Source organism: Melanotaenia boesemani, chromosome 23, assembly GCF_017639745.1.
Source record: "Melanotaenia boesemani isolate fMelBoe1 chromosome 23, fMelBoe1.pri, whole genome shotgun sequence".
In the NCBI taxonomy this organism is placed as follows: Eukaryota; Metazoa; Chordata; class Actinopteri; order Atheriniformes; family Melanotaeniidae; genus Melanotaenia; species Melanotaenia boesemani.
Genome location: NC_055704.1, coordinates 7258642 through 7273885, shown reverse-complemented (window position 1 = coordinate 7273885; position 15244 = coordinate 7258642). Strand labels below are relative to the sequence as shown.

General features: G+C 39.4%; 1 protein-coding gene across 1 annotated transcript in view; it reads right to left on the bottom strand.

The window, feature by feature from the left end:
* Nucleotides 1-15244, bottom strand: part of LOC121634490 (thyrotropin-releasing hormone-degrading ectoenzyme-like) — a 290942-nt gene that overhangs the window by 217986 nt on the left and 57712 nt on the right. The window contains exon 4 of the mRNA XM_041977162.1: nucleotides 250-376. Within this exon, the coding sequence (XP_041833096.1) occupies nucleotides 250-376 (127 nt within the window). The remainder of the gene's footprint in view (nucleotides 1-249; nucleotides 377-15244) is intronic.

The following is a 15244-nucleotide window of genomic DNA, read 5'->3' as shown; positions in this document are numbered from 1 at the left end:
ATGAACCTAACTGTAACTGTACAAAGGACAAAGAGTTGGCTGACTCCCCTTAAACCAGCAGCTCAGGATGAGGGAGTTATTTACTTCTTTGATATAATGTTCGCTGACAGGAAACCAAAGCTCAGACGAACCGTGTTTCTTTCTGCTTTAACATCAAATGCGTAGCGGCCAAACCGACTGGCTGATTCAGGCAGGACAACAAAGGACACACAACCAAATAGTGTCAAGGGACCAAATCAGCAGCCTTACCTAGCTTGGGCAGGGAGTACTGGACTTTAAAGTAGTCCTCATAAAATCCCAGAAGCCTCTTGGTAATGTGGAGGGCGTAATCTCCCGCACCGCTCGAAATGGCATCCGGCCGGGCGTACAGTCGAATCTGAAGGCAAAGACACGGATAGACACAAATGGAATCAGGCTGATTTTAATAGAGATGGATCTGAGACAGATACAGGGAGGAAATTTTAATTAGTGTGCACTCAGCTCCACAGAGAACAAAACAAAGATAAGTCATTTCTCCTCAAATCTACACAGAAAGGAAATTAAATTTGGCTGCGACAAATAGAAGCTGGCAGGTTGTATATCACAGCTCAACAGAGGAAATAAAACAAGTAGGTAGTGTTTAAGTTCAAACCTGCTGAGAGGAAAAAAAATTACATTTGAGGTATGTTTTATCCAAATGTGCAGAAACTCAAAGACAAATGGTATCAGGCCGGTGTTGCAGGTCGGGTCCTTAGAGACTGAAACTGAATCAGGCCGACTTCACATTCAGCTGCTCGGGAAAAAAATAATGGAGTCAGGGTGAGTTCAGGTTCAAATAGAAGGCAAGAAAAATGGATTTACAGCAGCAACTACAAAAATATTGACTTATGGACGCAGATAAGAAGTTAAAAGTTCTGCTTTGGGTGATTTCCAATACTTCTTGTTCATGGGACTGATAAGCCAGAGGTCCACAACCCTGGTCCCCAAGACCCACTATCCTGCAGGTCTTAGATGTTTCCCTGCTGTAACACACCTGATTCAAATTAATGGCCCATAAGCAGACTTGTGCAGAAACATCAGAGAGCCGTTTAAGTTGAATCAGGTGTATTGCAGCAGGGAGAGATCTAAGACGTGCAGGATAGTGGGCCTTGAGGACCAGGGTTGGGGATCTCTGTAACAAACAAGGCTGCTGGTGATTAGATGGCTACCATAGACGAAAAATGTCACAAATTATTGAGTCAAATGCTTCCTGTAAACTTTAATACGTTACAGTAAATGTGTCACCACCAGCACACACAGCAGCAGATCTGCACTGTGCTTTTATCAATAATCAATACTGCCAGGTCACATGGCGGCTTTTCACCAATCAGATTGCTCCTGTGGTAAAGTGGCTTCACCATTGACCTTACTGGAAGAGCATCAGGGTGATGTGTTGATTCTGTGTGTGTGAAGCTATAACAGGTGACTCAACATGTCAGAGGGATTGAAATTATTCTGTTTCCAAACTGGTTGAGGTATTTACAACCGGGCTGGCTGAAGGAAAAGATGAAAACTGAACAGTTTCATCTTAGAGCTGCTCCATTTTCTCTCTCATGGTCTAATAAAGTTTGAAAACTGTCACAAAACACAAATGACTACAAAAATAAGGATAAGTCCTGCAACATTTCATGAAAAAAGGAGTGTTTAACATATTTTAAGGCTAGAGGAAATGGTTGAAGACTTGGCTTTCGTTTTCTGCATATGTTTGTTTTTAGTTAAGGTAAGCCCTGAAGCTCTAGGACACGACCTAAACAGACTAAAAACAATAGTAAATGTGTCACCGCTGCAGTGTGGCAGCAGCCATTTCCACGATATTCTGCCTTCACTCTTGTACAGCATGAGGAAACTGGGATATTTTTATTTCCAAATACGCTTGTTTGTTAATGAGCTATTACCAGGAAGTCCAGCAGGTGTAATGTTTACTGCCTTCTCTACCTTTCTTTGGAACGTTAGATGCTAACATCTGCTAATTAGCACAAAACCAAAGGTAGCAGCTGATGGAGTTGCCATGACATCTTGGGATTAAATTTTAGAGTTTGTCTTCAGGAGAACACAAACCAGTGAATCAATCAAAATGTCAAAAGATTTCAGTCAAAGCACAAATGCAAACGGAGGAAACGCTGTAAATAAAAACCTCAAAAACTTCTCAGCTGGTGGCGCCAGAGAAAACAGTCGATCTTCAAAGTCAGTGGGATTCATCCTGAAAGCAGCATGAACATTTCAATGAGATCAAAGTGTGGATTAACTAACAGATTCCCTGAAGCCAACTAGCGACCGAGGGGTCAAATAAAAGAATAAAAAAAGTAACATGAACCTTAAACAACCTCCAAAGGCTTAAAACTCCAGCCAAGGCTCTGAAGATCCACTGCTGTGGGATTCTTCTGACCAAATGCAAAACCTCTAACCACATGAAAAATGTAAAAACATTGTTTCTGAGTGACACCAACGTATTACTGTAGTATTAATGTGCTGCTGTCTGACAGAAAATTTCCCTCTTTGACTCCATGCTGAGATTTTCAGGCATCTTTTCCAACCGAGTCATTTTTCTTTGAGTAAAAAGGAAGAAGAGGAGGGTGTAGGAGAAATGCTGGATTCGATAGCTGAGCAGTGTTTTCCAGCTGGGATGCTACATATACTTCCAAAGTGCACACAGGAGGAAACTTTACAAACATTATTCCTCCTGTTCCAAAGGGAAACAGTGTTGATGTGTATACATGAGTGCCAAAACATTTACTAAAGTTAAAATCTAATTAAATTTCATGAAAATGTGATTATTTAAGAATTTGACAAGATCAACAGGACTGTTGTGCTCTTTTAGGTTTTTTCACACATGGATTGCAGCCTTAAAATTTTCTTCCCAGAGAAAAGGCAAATATCCGAATCTGTCTGTGAACGTTGTCCAGACTTTGTCCTGGACTGTTGGCATAATAATGTCAAACTGAGAGTGAGCCTGGTTAAAACGCAGATAAAATAAGCTTAGCAGAAACAGAAAGCAAATGAGTGTTCTGTGGATTATTTCTCTGTTCTGACAAGGCTTCTTGACAGTAAATCGCATACTGGTGAAAAGCCAGCCTCTTTATTTCCCTTTTAGATTTGTAAAGAAAATGCATTTGTGGGATGAGCAGCAGAGATGAGTATGTGGGTTATGTCCACGGCTCTATATTTACACCAGTCCACCCACCAAATGTGGGTTAAAACTCAGTATAAATGAAAAATTAACAGCCACTTTTCAGGTGATGAATTAGTGACATCTCCGAAGCGAGAAAGAGCCGACTCCCGTTGGGGAGAGCCAAATCTTCAGCACTGCTGCACAGCTTTCGTTTGATGGGCACGCCATGCAGCCAATCACATTTAAAGATCATTATGTACAGGAAGGAAGGGTTCAGGTTCACAAAAGCCTTGTTTCCACCAAGTGTCCAGCTCAGAAAGGGATGGTTTTGGTAAACCCTAATCTCTGCATTTCCACTGAAACCATACCCTTAACTGGTAGTCAGATAGCAATAGATGTGTAAGCTGTGTAATATGATGTCATAGTGATGCAACACCTTTCTTCAATTGAAACAAAATAATGTGACACAGAAATGAAGGCGGACATCCAGCAGTTTGGGTTCTTTTTTCTTGGCAGTAAGACTGGGACCAAACCAAAGGGTCTCAACAATGTAGAACGGGGTCAGATTGGATATTCTGAGGCCACTTCCCAGTTTTTCCCTGTGGAAACACAAAAAAAGGAAAGAAAAAATGCGCAGCCACCTGGATCTCTGTGGAAATGCAGCTAAAGCGAATGGGTGAGCCCTTAAATGCAAACATGTCGGAAAAAGTGAGGAAATGAGTGAAAACTGAGGTCATATCTGGCTGCATTTAAACAGTATTTATAAAATGAAATTTTATCATACACATTACCATGTGCTTACCAGCACACAAACCACTATACATGCTAACTGAAGCTAAAATAGAAGGACCAAGTGATCCTAAATGAGGAGCCATTTGTGAGCAACAAGAGTGGGTTCTTCTAATTCTGCAGAGCAGGACCACAAGCCGCCTGGACAAGGGTGGAAGTAACACCCCACAGACCGAGCCGGCATAGCTTCGGCATGGAGGATCCCCATGAGGAAAGCACTGTGTGAATAGCATGAGGAGAAGGTACCGGGCTGCTGTGGCTGTTCGTCTCCTCCACATGATACCAAGACCCCTGCTTGTTAAAAACAAGAGTCAACATCAGAGTCAGCTGGTTTTGGTATTGGCACAGAAGACTTAGCAAGTGTTTTCATGGGGACGACCCACATCCTCAACTCTGCAGCTCATCCTACACGTGCATTTTGTGGCATTTTATGCATGTGATTCCATTTAATGCCATAATTTCTCCTTTCTCTACATTAGCCTCCATCTCTCTCCATCCCAAAGAGTCTACTCTGTCACATTACAAACGAGGCATTCAGGGACTGCATGTTAAATATCACTTTCAAAGAGCCTGATTTACTCACTTCCTCCCTGCCATGCACTGAGAAGCGTGAGGGCATTAGCCTCAGATGAGCCGGTTCTGTGCGCACATGGATGTGAGAAGATAATAAATATAAATTAAATTAAAAGCTTGTCTAGACTGTTCCAATGCAAGTGGACCAAATGAATCAAAGTCATTTAGTGGGATATATGATGCTCAGAGAAATGTTTTCACCACTTTTCCAGTGAGTGTGTTGGGAGGAAATGCTTTTTAGGTCAGTGAACATCACATGATGAGCTCAGGGTTTGGGAAACGGTGTGAAAATCACATCAGAGAATCTGGGCTGCCGTCTCGGCTCCCCGCTTCAGGTCAGCCTCACTCTTTGTGTGATAGATGGAGCAGTTAATCAGTCTGATCCACTACACTACTTACACACAAACACAGTCATCTGACACACAGGGGGTTACCATGGTGATAGGCAAAGGATATGTCACTGATCGATATGAATGCATCAGCCGTTATGAGCGGAGTTAAGTGTGCCAGGACAAAGTTATAGCTGTGTGTGTTAGACAGCTTGACTGGAAGAGGACTTTCTATCATGTAACTCAGGACAAAGGAAGCAAGGTAACACACATGCTCAAACTGCGCGATACGATGCTTCATCAGTTTGCACAGGTGAACATTTCTGTCCCAGTAACGCCTTTTCTACTCTAGTAAATTCTGCCATACCATAACAAGTGCTGTGAATGTGCTACAACATGCTGCTAGTAACTGCACAAATATGAAGCCAAAGCATTCCTGGTGTGTCTCATATTCATATTTCATTCCTTAGGATACAAATTTTTCATTTCAGAATGCAACACATTCTAAAAAAGAGTCAGGATGTGGAAGCTTTTTCCACCCAAAGCACTACAATACAAATACCGAGTTAGGCGAGTTTGTGAGAAAGATTAAAGGTAGAAGATTCTTTCTGCATCCTGTTCACATATGCAAAGAAGCTTTTAAAAAAGAAGGTTTGAAATTGTCACGATCTTACATTAAAGAACAGCTTCACTGCTTTTACACCTCCTGCAGTGAGACTCATCAGGCTAAAAAAAAACTATGACATGGATGCAGGCTGTAATACAGACTCTGATGGGACTGACACAAATAAAACTTTTCATGTGTGAACAGAAACCAAAATACTGGAGCTTATAGCTCATTACAGTCCAGCCTCTCTGTGTCTGTTCCTCCAGCTGGACTGATTTTTCAATAAAAATTCAAAGCTGCTCTCCCCTTATTTGCCCACATTCTCCTGCCTCCACGAGAACTCATCTCGGGGTGACGCAGCCAGCCGGCTGAATATCGGCTCAGAAAGTGCAGCTTTATTGAAATCGCTGCTTCTTTCAGCTGACTGACAGAGAGCTGCTGAATTGGATATCATCTCCTGAGGATTCCTTAAACGCCTGCAGGCATGCTCTCCCAGGTGAGGAGGGCCCGGATGCATTGCATTTTTCCAAGCATCCAGGTGAGGACGAGGAAGATGATGAAGAGGAGGGGGTTGGTGTGACTTTTGACTTCAAAGTTTCAACACATCCACCGGGTCTCTCAGGACTAAAAAGTGCTGCCTCACTCCGGCTGTGAAGAGTTGCAGTGGTTGAAGCCGTCGCCTCGAAGGAAGACGTCCCGGGTTTAAACCCGACCCGTCTGTCTGCATGTTCTGTGTCTGAGTGGATTTCCTCCCACAGGCCCAAAACATGCAGGGCAGCTGAAGCAGAAACTTTAAATTGCCTGCAGGTGTGAAAGTGAGTGTGAAACGTTGTCAGTCATGTCTTTTAACTCCGTGACTGACTGCTCACATGCATCCTCCCTCCGACCCAACACATCCTGGGATTTATTTCTTCTCTTTGTGCTCCCACTGAGAAAACATGCAAAGCAATGACTGAAGTCTTAATTTTCTAAACTTGAATCATTGCTGTTTTTCCAGTTTTTGCTTTTGTAAAAGTGACAAGAATCAAGCCCAATTCCAGTCATTCAAGGTCCCGCGTGGCTCATGTTTTAATCTTTGTGATTTTCCTATAAATAATTTCCAGAGCTAGAATCCAAAAAGTGAATGAATGAATAAATAAAAAATCTAATGAATAAAAAAACCTTTTGTCAGGATAGACAAGAAGTTTTCTTAAATCGTATAAAAACTCATCTTTAATTTGCTAATTCATTTGAATCTTTACAGAAACAAATAAAGGATTTTAAGCACCTTCCCTGGCCAAATGTATTGGATTTTGAAAATATAAACATCTAAAATCTGATGCAGCAACTATCAATAAATATGGAAAGGAAACAAATGGCCAGTAAAGTTTCTACGCTTTCTAGTAAGATGGTTCGGAAAGAGTTTCCAGAACCAGCAGATTAAGTGGTGACAGGTGAGGGTGTCAGCATTGGGTATAAAATCAGCATCTACCATAAAAGCAGATAGGTTGCGGCTTTTCATTTGTACCAAACTCCATCAGAGTCATTATTAAATTCAAGAATTATTTCTCAATGACAGATTGTAAAGAACTTTGGTCTGCCAGCATCTACAGAGCAGCATATAGACATGGTGTGCCACAAAGTATAGGGAGACATGCTTTTGGTGGAGTAGCAGGGGTAATTATTAGAGAGATTACACAATAGAGAAAATTTTAGTTTCTACTGTATTTTCAATAGTTTCATCATTGGTTTTCAGTAGTTTTTATCAAAGTCAGTAGTTTTAGCGTATTTAGTTGCTTGTTTTTACCAGCGTTTCTTTTACTAGGCTTAGCTTAGGAAATGGTGGAGCAGGTGAAGGAGCTGTTGTGATCTTAGAATTCAAATAGCATTTGCACAAATAAAACTGCAAATAAAAAATGGCTTAAAAAACTAAACAATTTTATATAGTTCAAACAACATTAACTATTCAATATTTTTCTGTATTAATAGGTAAATAATAATAATAATGTTCAATGTTTTGTTTGTTAATTTAGTTTAAAAAGAAAAACATCTGAATTTCACATTTTTTTCCAGATTTTTATTGTTCCAGAAGCTTTTTTGTTCTTTTGCACATATTCTAGGGATATAAAGTACCTAAAATACACAACAGTAAAAAAAAAAAAAAAAAAAAAATCTGTATATTTCACTTGTTTTTTTCATTGCAGACCAAAGCAATTCTTACTCTGCTCTTAAAAAAGAGTGAATGTCAAACAATGAAGAACAAGATACTTGTAATAACTTTTATAGTGTGAAGAGTTATTTTCTTTATTTTTGTACATTTAGAATTTTTTTAGATTACCATGTTTTGTGTGCTTATGTAGTAAAATGGGATGGAAAATATCTAATTAGTGTAATTTTATTATATTAATGGCATAATTTATCATTGGCCATTGACTTTTCTAACCAAGATAATTTCTGAGGGTCACCAGATATTGTAAAAAAAATAAATTATAAACATATTTATTAAATAAATTTGGGATTATTATTAGGACTGTCAAAATTAATGCAATAATGCACAGAGATTAATCTGTGGAGTTATCACATTATATTTTTAATGCATTAATGCATGAACTTATGTCGCAAAGACAAACATAATTTATCTTGTGGCTCAAAAAGTTTGGAGACCACTGGTACAGATCATAGAAACATGAAGCACTTAATTCCAGAAATGACACCACTATGCAGAAAAATAACTGTAGACCATTTCTACTGCAGTTTTTATAGCTTCATTTCCATTTATATAGCAGTAGGAAAGTTGTGTAACTGAGCTTCAGTTTTTAATTGAAATTTAATTTCTATTCATTAACTAAGTCTATTGGATTCTAGTTCACAATTTAAAACTGCAGTCAATGGAAGATAAATAAAAAGAAATAAAACTATGCAAATATTTGGAAGTACGACCCTCTTGAGGAGGTGTAGAAATTATTCCCCATGTGCTGCCCAAGAGTTTTATTGATTAATCAAATGCAGCAACAGCAGCAAATGATCACAGCAAACTGAAACAGATAAAACAAGACGGCACTTTTCCAAAAAAAAAAATACACAAACTTTACCAACAAAGGCATTTAGGAAGGAATTAATTTCTATTAATAACCTGCCAAACGAAGCTCTGCTGCTTCCAGTTTAAAGGAATTACCATGTTTGGCCACAATGGAAAACAGTGGGGACATTTTTTTTTGGCTTTATATGGCTAATATTTACATTTTTTCCATTGAGCAGCAGTAAACTTCACTGCAGCTGCAGAGAAACAAAGCGTTCATTGTCTCTATGCCGACATGATGTCACCAAACACCCAAAATTACCAAACAATACAGATTTGCATTTTACATCAAACTTGTACTAATTAACAGATGGCTGTTCTTTGATAAAGCTGAGAGCTCTGTAATAACGACGGGATAAATAATGGCTTTTATGATCCATCACAGGAACCCTGCAGCTCCATGTTGGGAATTAAAAATGAAACTTAGCCAGGACCACCTCTGTCAGAAACAGTCATAACCATCTGCAGTAAACGTAGTTTGTATTTGATGGTACGGCTCTGTTCTGGGACCTTCCTGTCCTTCCACTCTGCATACATGGACTGCCTGAGGCAGAAAGAGCAGCAGCACAGACCTCCAGAGGACAGAACAGAGCGGCATCAATGGCAGACGTGACAGGGACGTCAGACAGATGGAAAAGGAGGAGATGCTGTGGAGGTGAGACGTGAAGCAGCCTGCAGAGGAAGCTGCGAAAGGGTTTAAACAGAGTTCTGTGCAACAGCTGATGTATTCAACTCAGCTGTTATACTTGCATTTTTAGCCATAGCAGTGGTTAGAAATCAATGTTGCTCTCCGATATTTGACCACATTTGAACCAAAAAGATTCAGAGATTAAACTGCAAGGGATTTAGTCTTTTTAGGCAGAACTCAAAGATTATTTCAGCTGCTAGTTTAGAGGGAAGATCAGGTAAATGAAGCACTTTAGCTCTATAGTTCTGTTTGTTCCGCATTTCTAGACTGTAGGTGTTTGTATGTGCATTAAAACTGTTAAAACTATTATTTTGTTCAGATTTGTGGTTCGAGCTTCCTGTCCTTTATTCCTACGCTCACTCAGCTACCCCAGATAACAGCACCTTTGTATCTTCTCAATGGATTGAAGCACTCCAGTGTCTGAATGTGAATTTTTAAACAACTTGAAGTTAATAGATTCTGGGAAGAGATGAAACAAAAATAAAAGTGGGATCAAAAATTTATCCAACTAAGAAAGTTATAGATAATCTCTAAACTCTGACTTCATATAAGCTCTTGGTGAAAATGACAGGAGTTGAGAAGAGTTGTCCCAGTTTCACAGCAGAAATGAGCTTTTCTCATGTCATTTTGTCCAAAGTGGTTCCAGTGATGGTTCATACTAGGTAATTAGGCCAATTCCATAAAGAACAGGTTAAGAACTGAGATGATTTTACATAATTAGAAAGCTAAATCTTTATGTTGTGTGTTCAGAGATGCTATTCTGCAGACCTTGGTTAGAACCAGTGGTTATCTGACTTCCTGTTGTCTTTCTATCATCTTCAAAGAGTCTGTCCATTCTGCTCTGACCTCTGACATCAACAAGACATCTTGGTCCAGACAACTGCTGCTCACTGGATATTGTCTGTAAACCCTAGAGATGGTTGTGTGTGAAAATCCCAGTAAATTTTCAGACCAACTCTTTCTGCCTCGTTCTGATGCCCAGTTTGAGCTTGAGCAAGTCGTCTTCACCATGTCCACAAGACTGGATGCTGCCATGTGATTGGCTGATTAGTTATCAGCTTAGTAATTCAGGTAATCAACATTTAATGCCTAAATTGTGGCCAGAAAAGCTGTGAAAACAGCAGCTTGCTCTTTATAGCTGGAATATTTCTCTCTTAAGACCAACTGTCAAGCAGCCAGTGGACACACAATGGAGACAGTGGTTCCAGCCAAGAACCTGTCCAACTTACAAACCACAACAATATTGTAAACGAGACGTCCTGATTCGCAAGCTGCAAAGCTGCTCATGATGGATGCTGCAGACAGACAGAGCTAAGCTAACTGTAGGCTGGCTGTGTAGCTGGACATTTCAGCTTCGAGCTGCTAAAATTTCTTTATCAAAATATATTTTCTCTTATAAAATATGAATCAGAAAGCTTGGGCAAAGAAGGAAATATGAAACAAGTTTTGACTTTTACCTCTTAAATAAAAGTTTCTTGAGCTTTGACAGGAATTCATAATCCTCTGTTAATAATTTAGTGCACCAGCATCACGTACGAAGAACAAATTAAGTTTGCAGACGGGTTGAGATCCCACTCCAGATTGATTTTAAAAAGCTTGGACAAGTCTGAAACATCATTCAATTTTCACCAGGAAAGCAGAAAATTAGCCAGTCAGTCAAGCAGTCAATCAGCTTCAGAAAGACGGGGAGTAAAATCCGCCCTGACATTTTCTATCCCAGTCAACGCTCAACTTTACTCAAACTTTATGTATTCAGGGAACAAAATTAGATGCAGCACCTTTTTAATGCCCTCCCCTCTTTCTTCCCCTCCTCCTTTTCCTCTCCCCTTGTTATCTCTCCACTCGTCCGTGACATCTCTAGCTGCGTTCTAACGCTCCGTCTGTTGCCCTTGGATGATGGATGAGGTGATGGACGCTCGGTTGCCACGGTAATTTGATGGATGGTTTAACAACTCATACATGCACAGAGAGAGCACAACACACACACACACACACAGCAACACACTTTCCTCTCTACAAATGCGGGTCCTTGACTTTGAGATCAACAGGCCTCAGAAACTGCCGCTACTCCGTCTGCAGCGAACGCTGCTGACCCATGACTGCAGTGACACGTTCATGCCCAATCATATCATTTCTTTGGTGATGACACTGCTCCGACGAGGTGAGCTAGCCTGCAAGCCGGGGCAAGGATAACAGTCTCTCTGTCAATGTCAACGAGACAAAAAAAAGATAGTTGTTGACTCCAGAGGGAACAGAAAACAGCTTCTATATCGCTGCAAAATGGCTCCTGACCTGCCTCCAGATGCATGAAAAAAAAAAAAAACACACCATACTCTATTCGAAGGTTTTAGACATCAGTACTTAAAGTTATCTGGTTCCCTGCAGCTCATAAAAATAGGAACAGGCCATATTACACTGAAAGTATTGCAGAAGATGTGTGTGAAAGTCCACAGCAGCGATCCAGCAGCATGTGGAAGCTCCTTTAACCCAAATAAGTTTAAGTAATGGTTTTCTTTATATTAGTTTCTCAGTCCATTATCAGTTCATGGTTGTGGATAAAATTTGTCCACTTCTCTTTTCAACATTGCATCAGTTTACTGAGCCTCAATCTGAAATTTACTTACAGATTTTCCTGAATTTCTAAGTTCTTCTGAAGTTGTTTTTACAAAGAACTCTGAGTTTGTTTGCTTATTTGTGTGCATTTATTTTTGCCCTATCCTTATTTTTTACCATTACCTAACCTCACTATTTCATTTCACTTTATTTTTATTTATGTCTGTTTTTCTGTATTCGTTATTGTTGGAAACACTGCTGAGTTCCCAAATTTCCTTCAGGATCAAAAAAGTCTCGATCCTTACATATACTGTTTATAAATATAAAATCAGATTAATCACAGCTTACAAATGAATTAATCATGATTATTAATGATGAATCATCATTCACGACTATACCTGAAATATGCCTGTTTTTACTGCATTGTATCAACAGAAAGAGCAAACCAATGCTATCTTTGTTATCTTTTATTATTTTTTACTTTTTTTACATTAGATGATCACTTTAGTTGTAATAATCAGTTCAATATTAAATAAAATCAAAACCTTAAAAAAATAAAGCTCATTTGTGCCCCCATCTAAACTTTTGTAGACCTGCCCCTGGATGTCTGAAATAGAAATCCTTTTCACCACCTGTCAACTACTTTATTAGAGAGGAGAGCTCCCCTGATTTGTATCTCAGAACCTGTTTATAATTTCCCCACTACATTAATTGCCCATAAATTATTAGATCTGTCTCCAACATCTGCACAGCACCAATGATTTAGAGAAGACGTCCCCTTGTTTGAGGAAATAATTCCCGTATAGACCTCCAATGGTCCCACCAGAGTTTCAGTCAGGCTGAGTTCTGGACTTTGACTGGACTATGTCAATACTTCGAGACATTCTGTTGAAGGTCTGTGGCTGTGTTTAGGATCATTGTCCTGTTGCATGAGACAGTTGGAAATATGTATCAGTGAGACAGTAACGGTTGAGACAGAGACGGAGTCACAATATGAAGACCCTACTTCTGCACATTTCTTCTAATCTGTTTTTATAAAATTATCTAAATGCAGTGATATTAAAAAGAAAGCACACCCTCTTTCAAGTCTAAGTTTTATGCATCATGTCAGGTTGAGTTCTGGACTTTCACTGGACCATGTCAACAGCTCGAGTCTTTTCTTTTTCAGACATTCTGTTGTAGATCTGTGGCTGTGTTTGGGATCATTGTCCTGTTGCATGAGACAGTTTCAGCCAAGTTTTAGTTGTCAGACAGACTGACTCACATCTCACTCTAGAATACTTTTGTATCCAGAGGAGTTCATGGTCTACCCGGTGAGTGCAAGGTGTCCAAGTCCAGCTGTAGAACAAGCCCAGATCAACAGCCCTCCACCACCGTGCTGACAGTTGGTATGAGGTGTATGTGCTGATAAGAACCAGTTTGCTCGAGTCTGTCCAAATGACATTGTGTTTTGTTCAGATGCAGCTTTGCCAACCTATGCATGTTCATTTTAGAGAAAGGAGGCTTTCTCCTGCAACCCTTCCAAAAAAGCCATACTGGTTCAGTCTTTTTTCTAACTAGACCATCATGAAATTTAACATTTAACATGCTGTCTAAGGCCTGGAGAGTCTACGATGTAGATCTTGCATTTTTGGGGGGTTTTCTGAGCATTGGGCTGAACTTGCTGGGACTCTTCTCCTGGGAAGACTGGTAGCTGTCTTGAATGTTATCCACTTTTGAAAAATCTTTTGGCTTTGTTTTTGTCTAATACATGACACAATTCTTTATGTGATGTGCCATTGTTTCTCAGAGGCTGTTTTTACCCAGTTGTAGGGTCTGTCGATATTTCCTGCCCTGATGGATTTCCTGTTTAGTGTTTATATGTAAATCCATGGAACTGGAACTGGGTGGTGTTTGTTATTCACATTACCATGCGGGTAAAAAACATACATTGGTTTCAAAGTGTTGCGAATACTCCTGAATCTCATTGTACATATCTTTACTATATTACTGCACTGGTTTATTTTCTGATAAGGTTGTTTATCTTTGACTCTTCCACATTTCAGTGCCTCAGTAGGCTCTGTGTCAAGTTATAGTCGAGGATGAGCCTCATTAGATTTCAAGGTAAAAAGGCCATTTATCAAAGTAGGTGCAGAAAACATCCTACATCTGTGCAGGTCAAACACAAAACCTCAACAGTTTTTCTGAGCCTTCACAACTTCCCTACGGCAGTATTGACCTTCCCATCTATTATATGGAGCAGTTTTCCAACGTTTGTCATGTTGGTGGAAACAGGTAAGATAGAAAAGCAAACCATTTGTGTACATGTTACTAGTATGGGGAGTTTCTCTTTTAATCAGATGGTTGTGTTGTGTGCATCACAAACAAGATAATTAGAAATTAATGCAGCCTTTTCTTTTGATTTTTTGCTGTTTTTCATGTTAATATTCAGTTAGAAGTAGCAGCACACTCAGTTATATCAAGTATCAAAAGATTGTAGATGATCTTCAGAAAAATATTCTTTCTGAAAAACTGATGAAGAGGAAAATTTCACACCATGAGGACACAGAAAGAAGTGAAGCCCAGATAGTCTATAATAGAAAGAGTAAACATATTTCACTATAAAAACCTCCTTCATCTCCATGAAAAGTAGCAGAACCTTCATGATTTATTTCAAACAAAAGCAGGGTCATAGGAGAATCCATTAGCAGAGTTTTTTAGAGCTGGAACAAACTTTTCATCACAAAACAGCAAAAGTAAGACAAATATTTCTTGTCACAGAGTCTGCACCAGTTAGGGTCTTCGATGACTTCTGCTTGAATACAGACAGTGGAAACATTTTAGTCCTGGTACTACTGGATCTTCTACAGGTACTACTTTGTGTCTTTATGTACTTATAAACCTGAGCACACTAAAATAGCCTGTGGAGTTCCCCAAGGCTCCATGCTGGGGCCACTGCTGTTCAACATCTACATGCTCCCACTCACTTAAATTATGAAAAACAACAAAATATATTACCATAACTATGCCGATGACACACAAATCTACAGAACAATCTTACCAGAAAACTATAGTCCGAACACCGATCAAAAACACTGATGCTGTCCTTACAGGTCTCCCTTCTTCTCAAGTCCTCACAAAGAGCAAGAAAGTGGATCATATAACTCCAGTCCTCAGATCTTTACACTGGCTTCCTGTCTATCAAAGAAATGACTTCAAAATCCTGCTGTTAGTTTACAAAGCACTGAATGGTTTAGGGTATTCAGGATATTCTGGTTCATTATAAACAAAAGATCCCTCAGGTCATCAGGGTCAGAGTCTGAATTAAACATGGAGAGTCAGTGTTCAGCTTTTATGCTCCTCAAGTGTGGAACAAACTCCCCGAAAACTGCAGGTCTGAAACTCTCAGTTTTAAATCAGGGTTAAAAACATTTCTATTTGACGCCTTTTATTAGAACAACCGGTATTTCCTAAAACTGAAACTTATTTCTTACATTTTATCTCTTTCTATTTTAGCTTTGTCTTTTTTTGTTTTATTTCT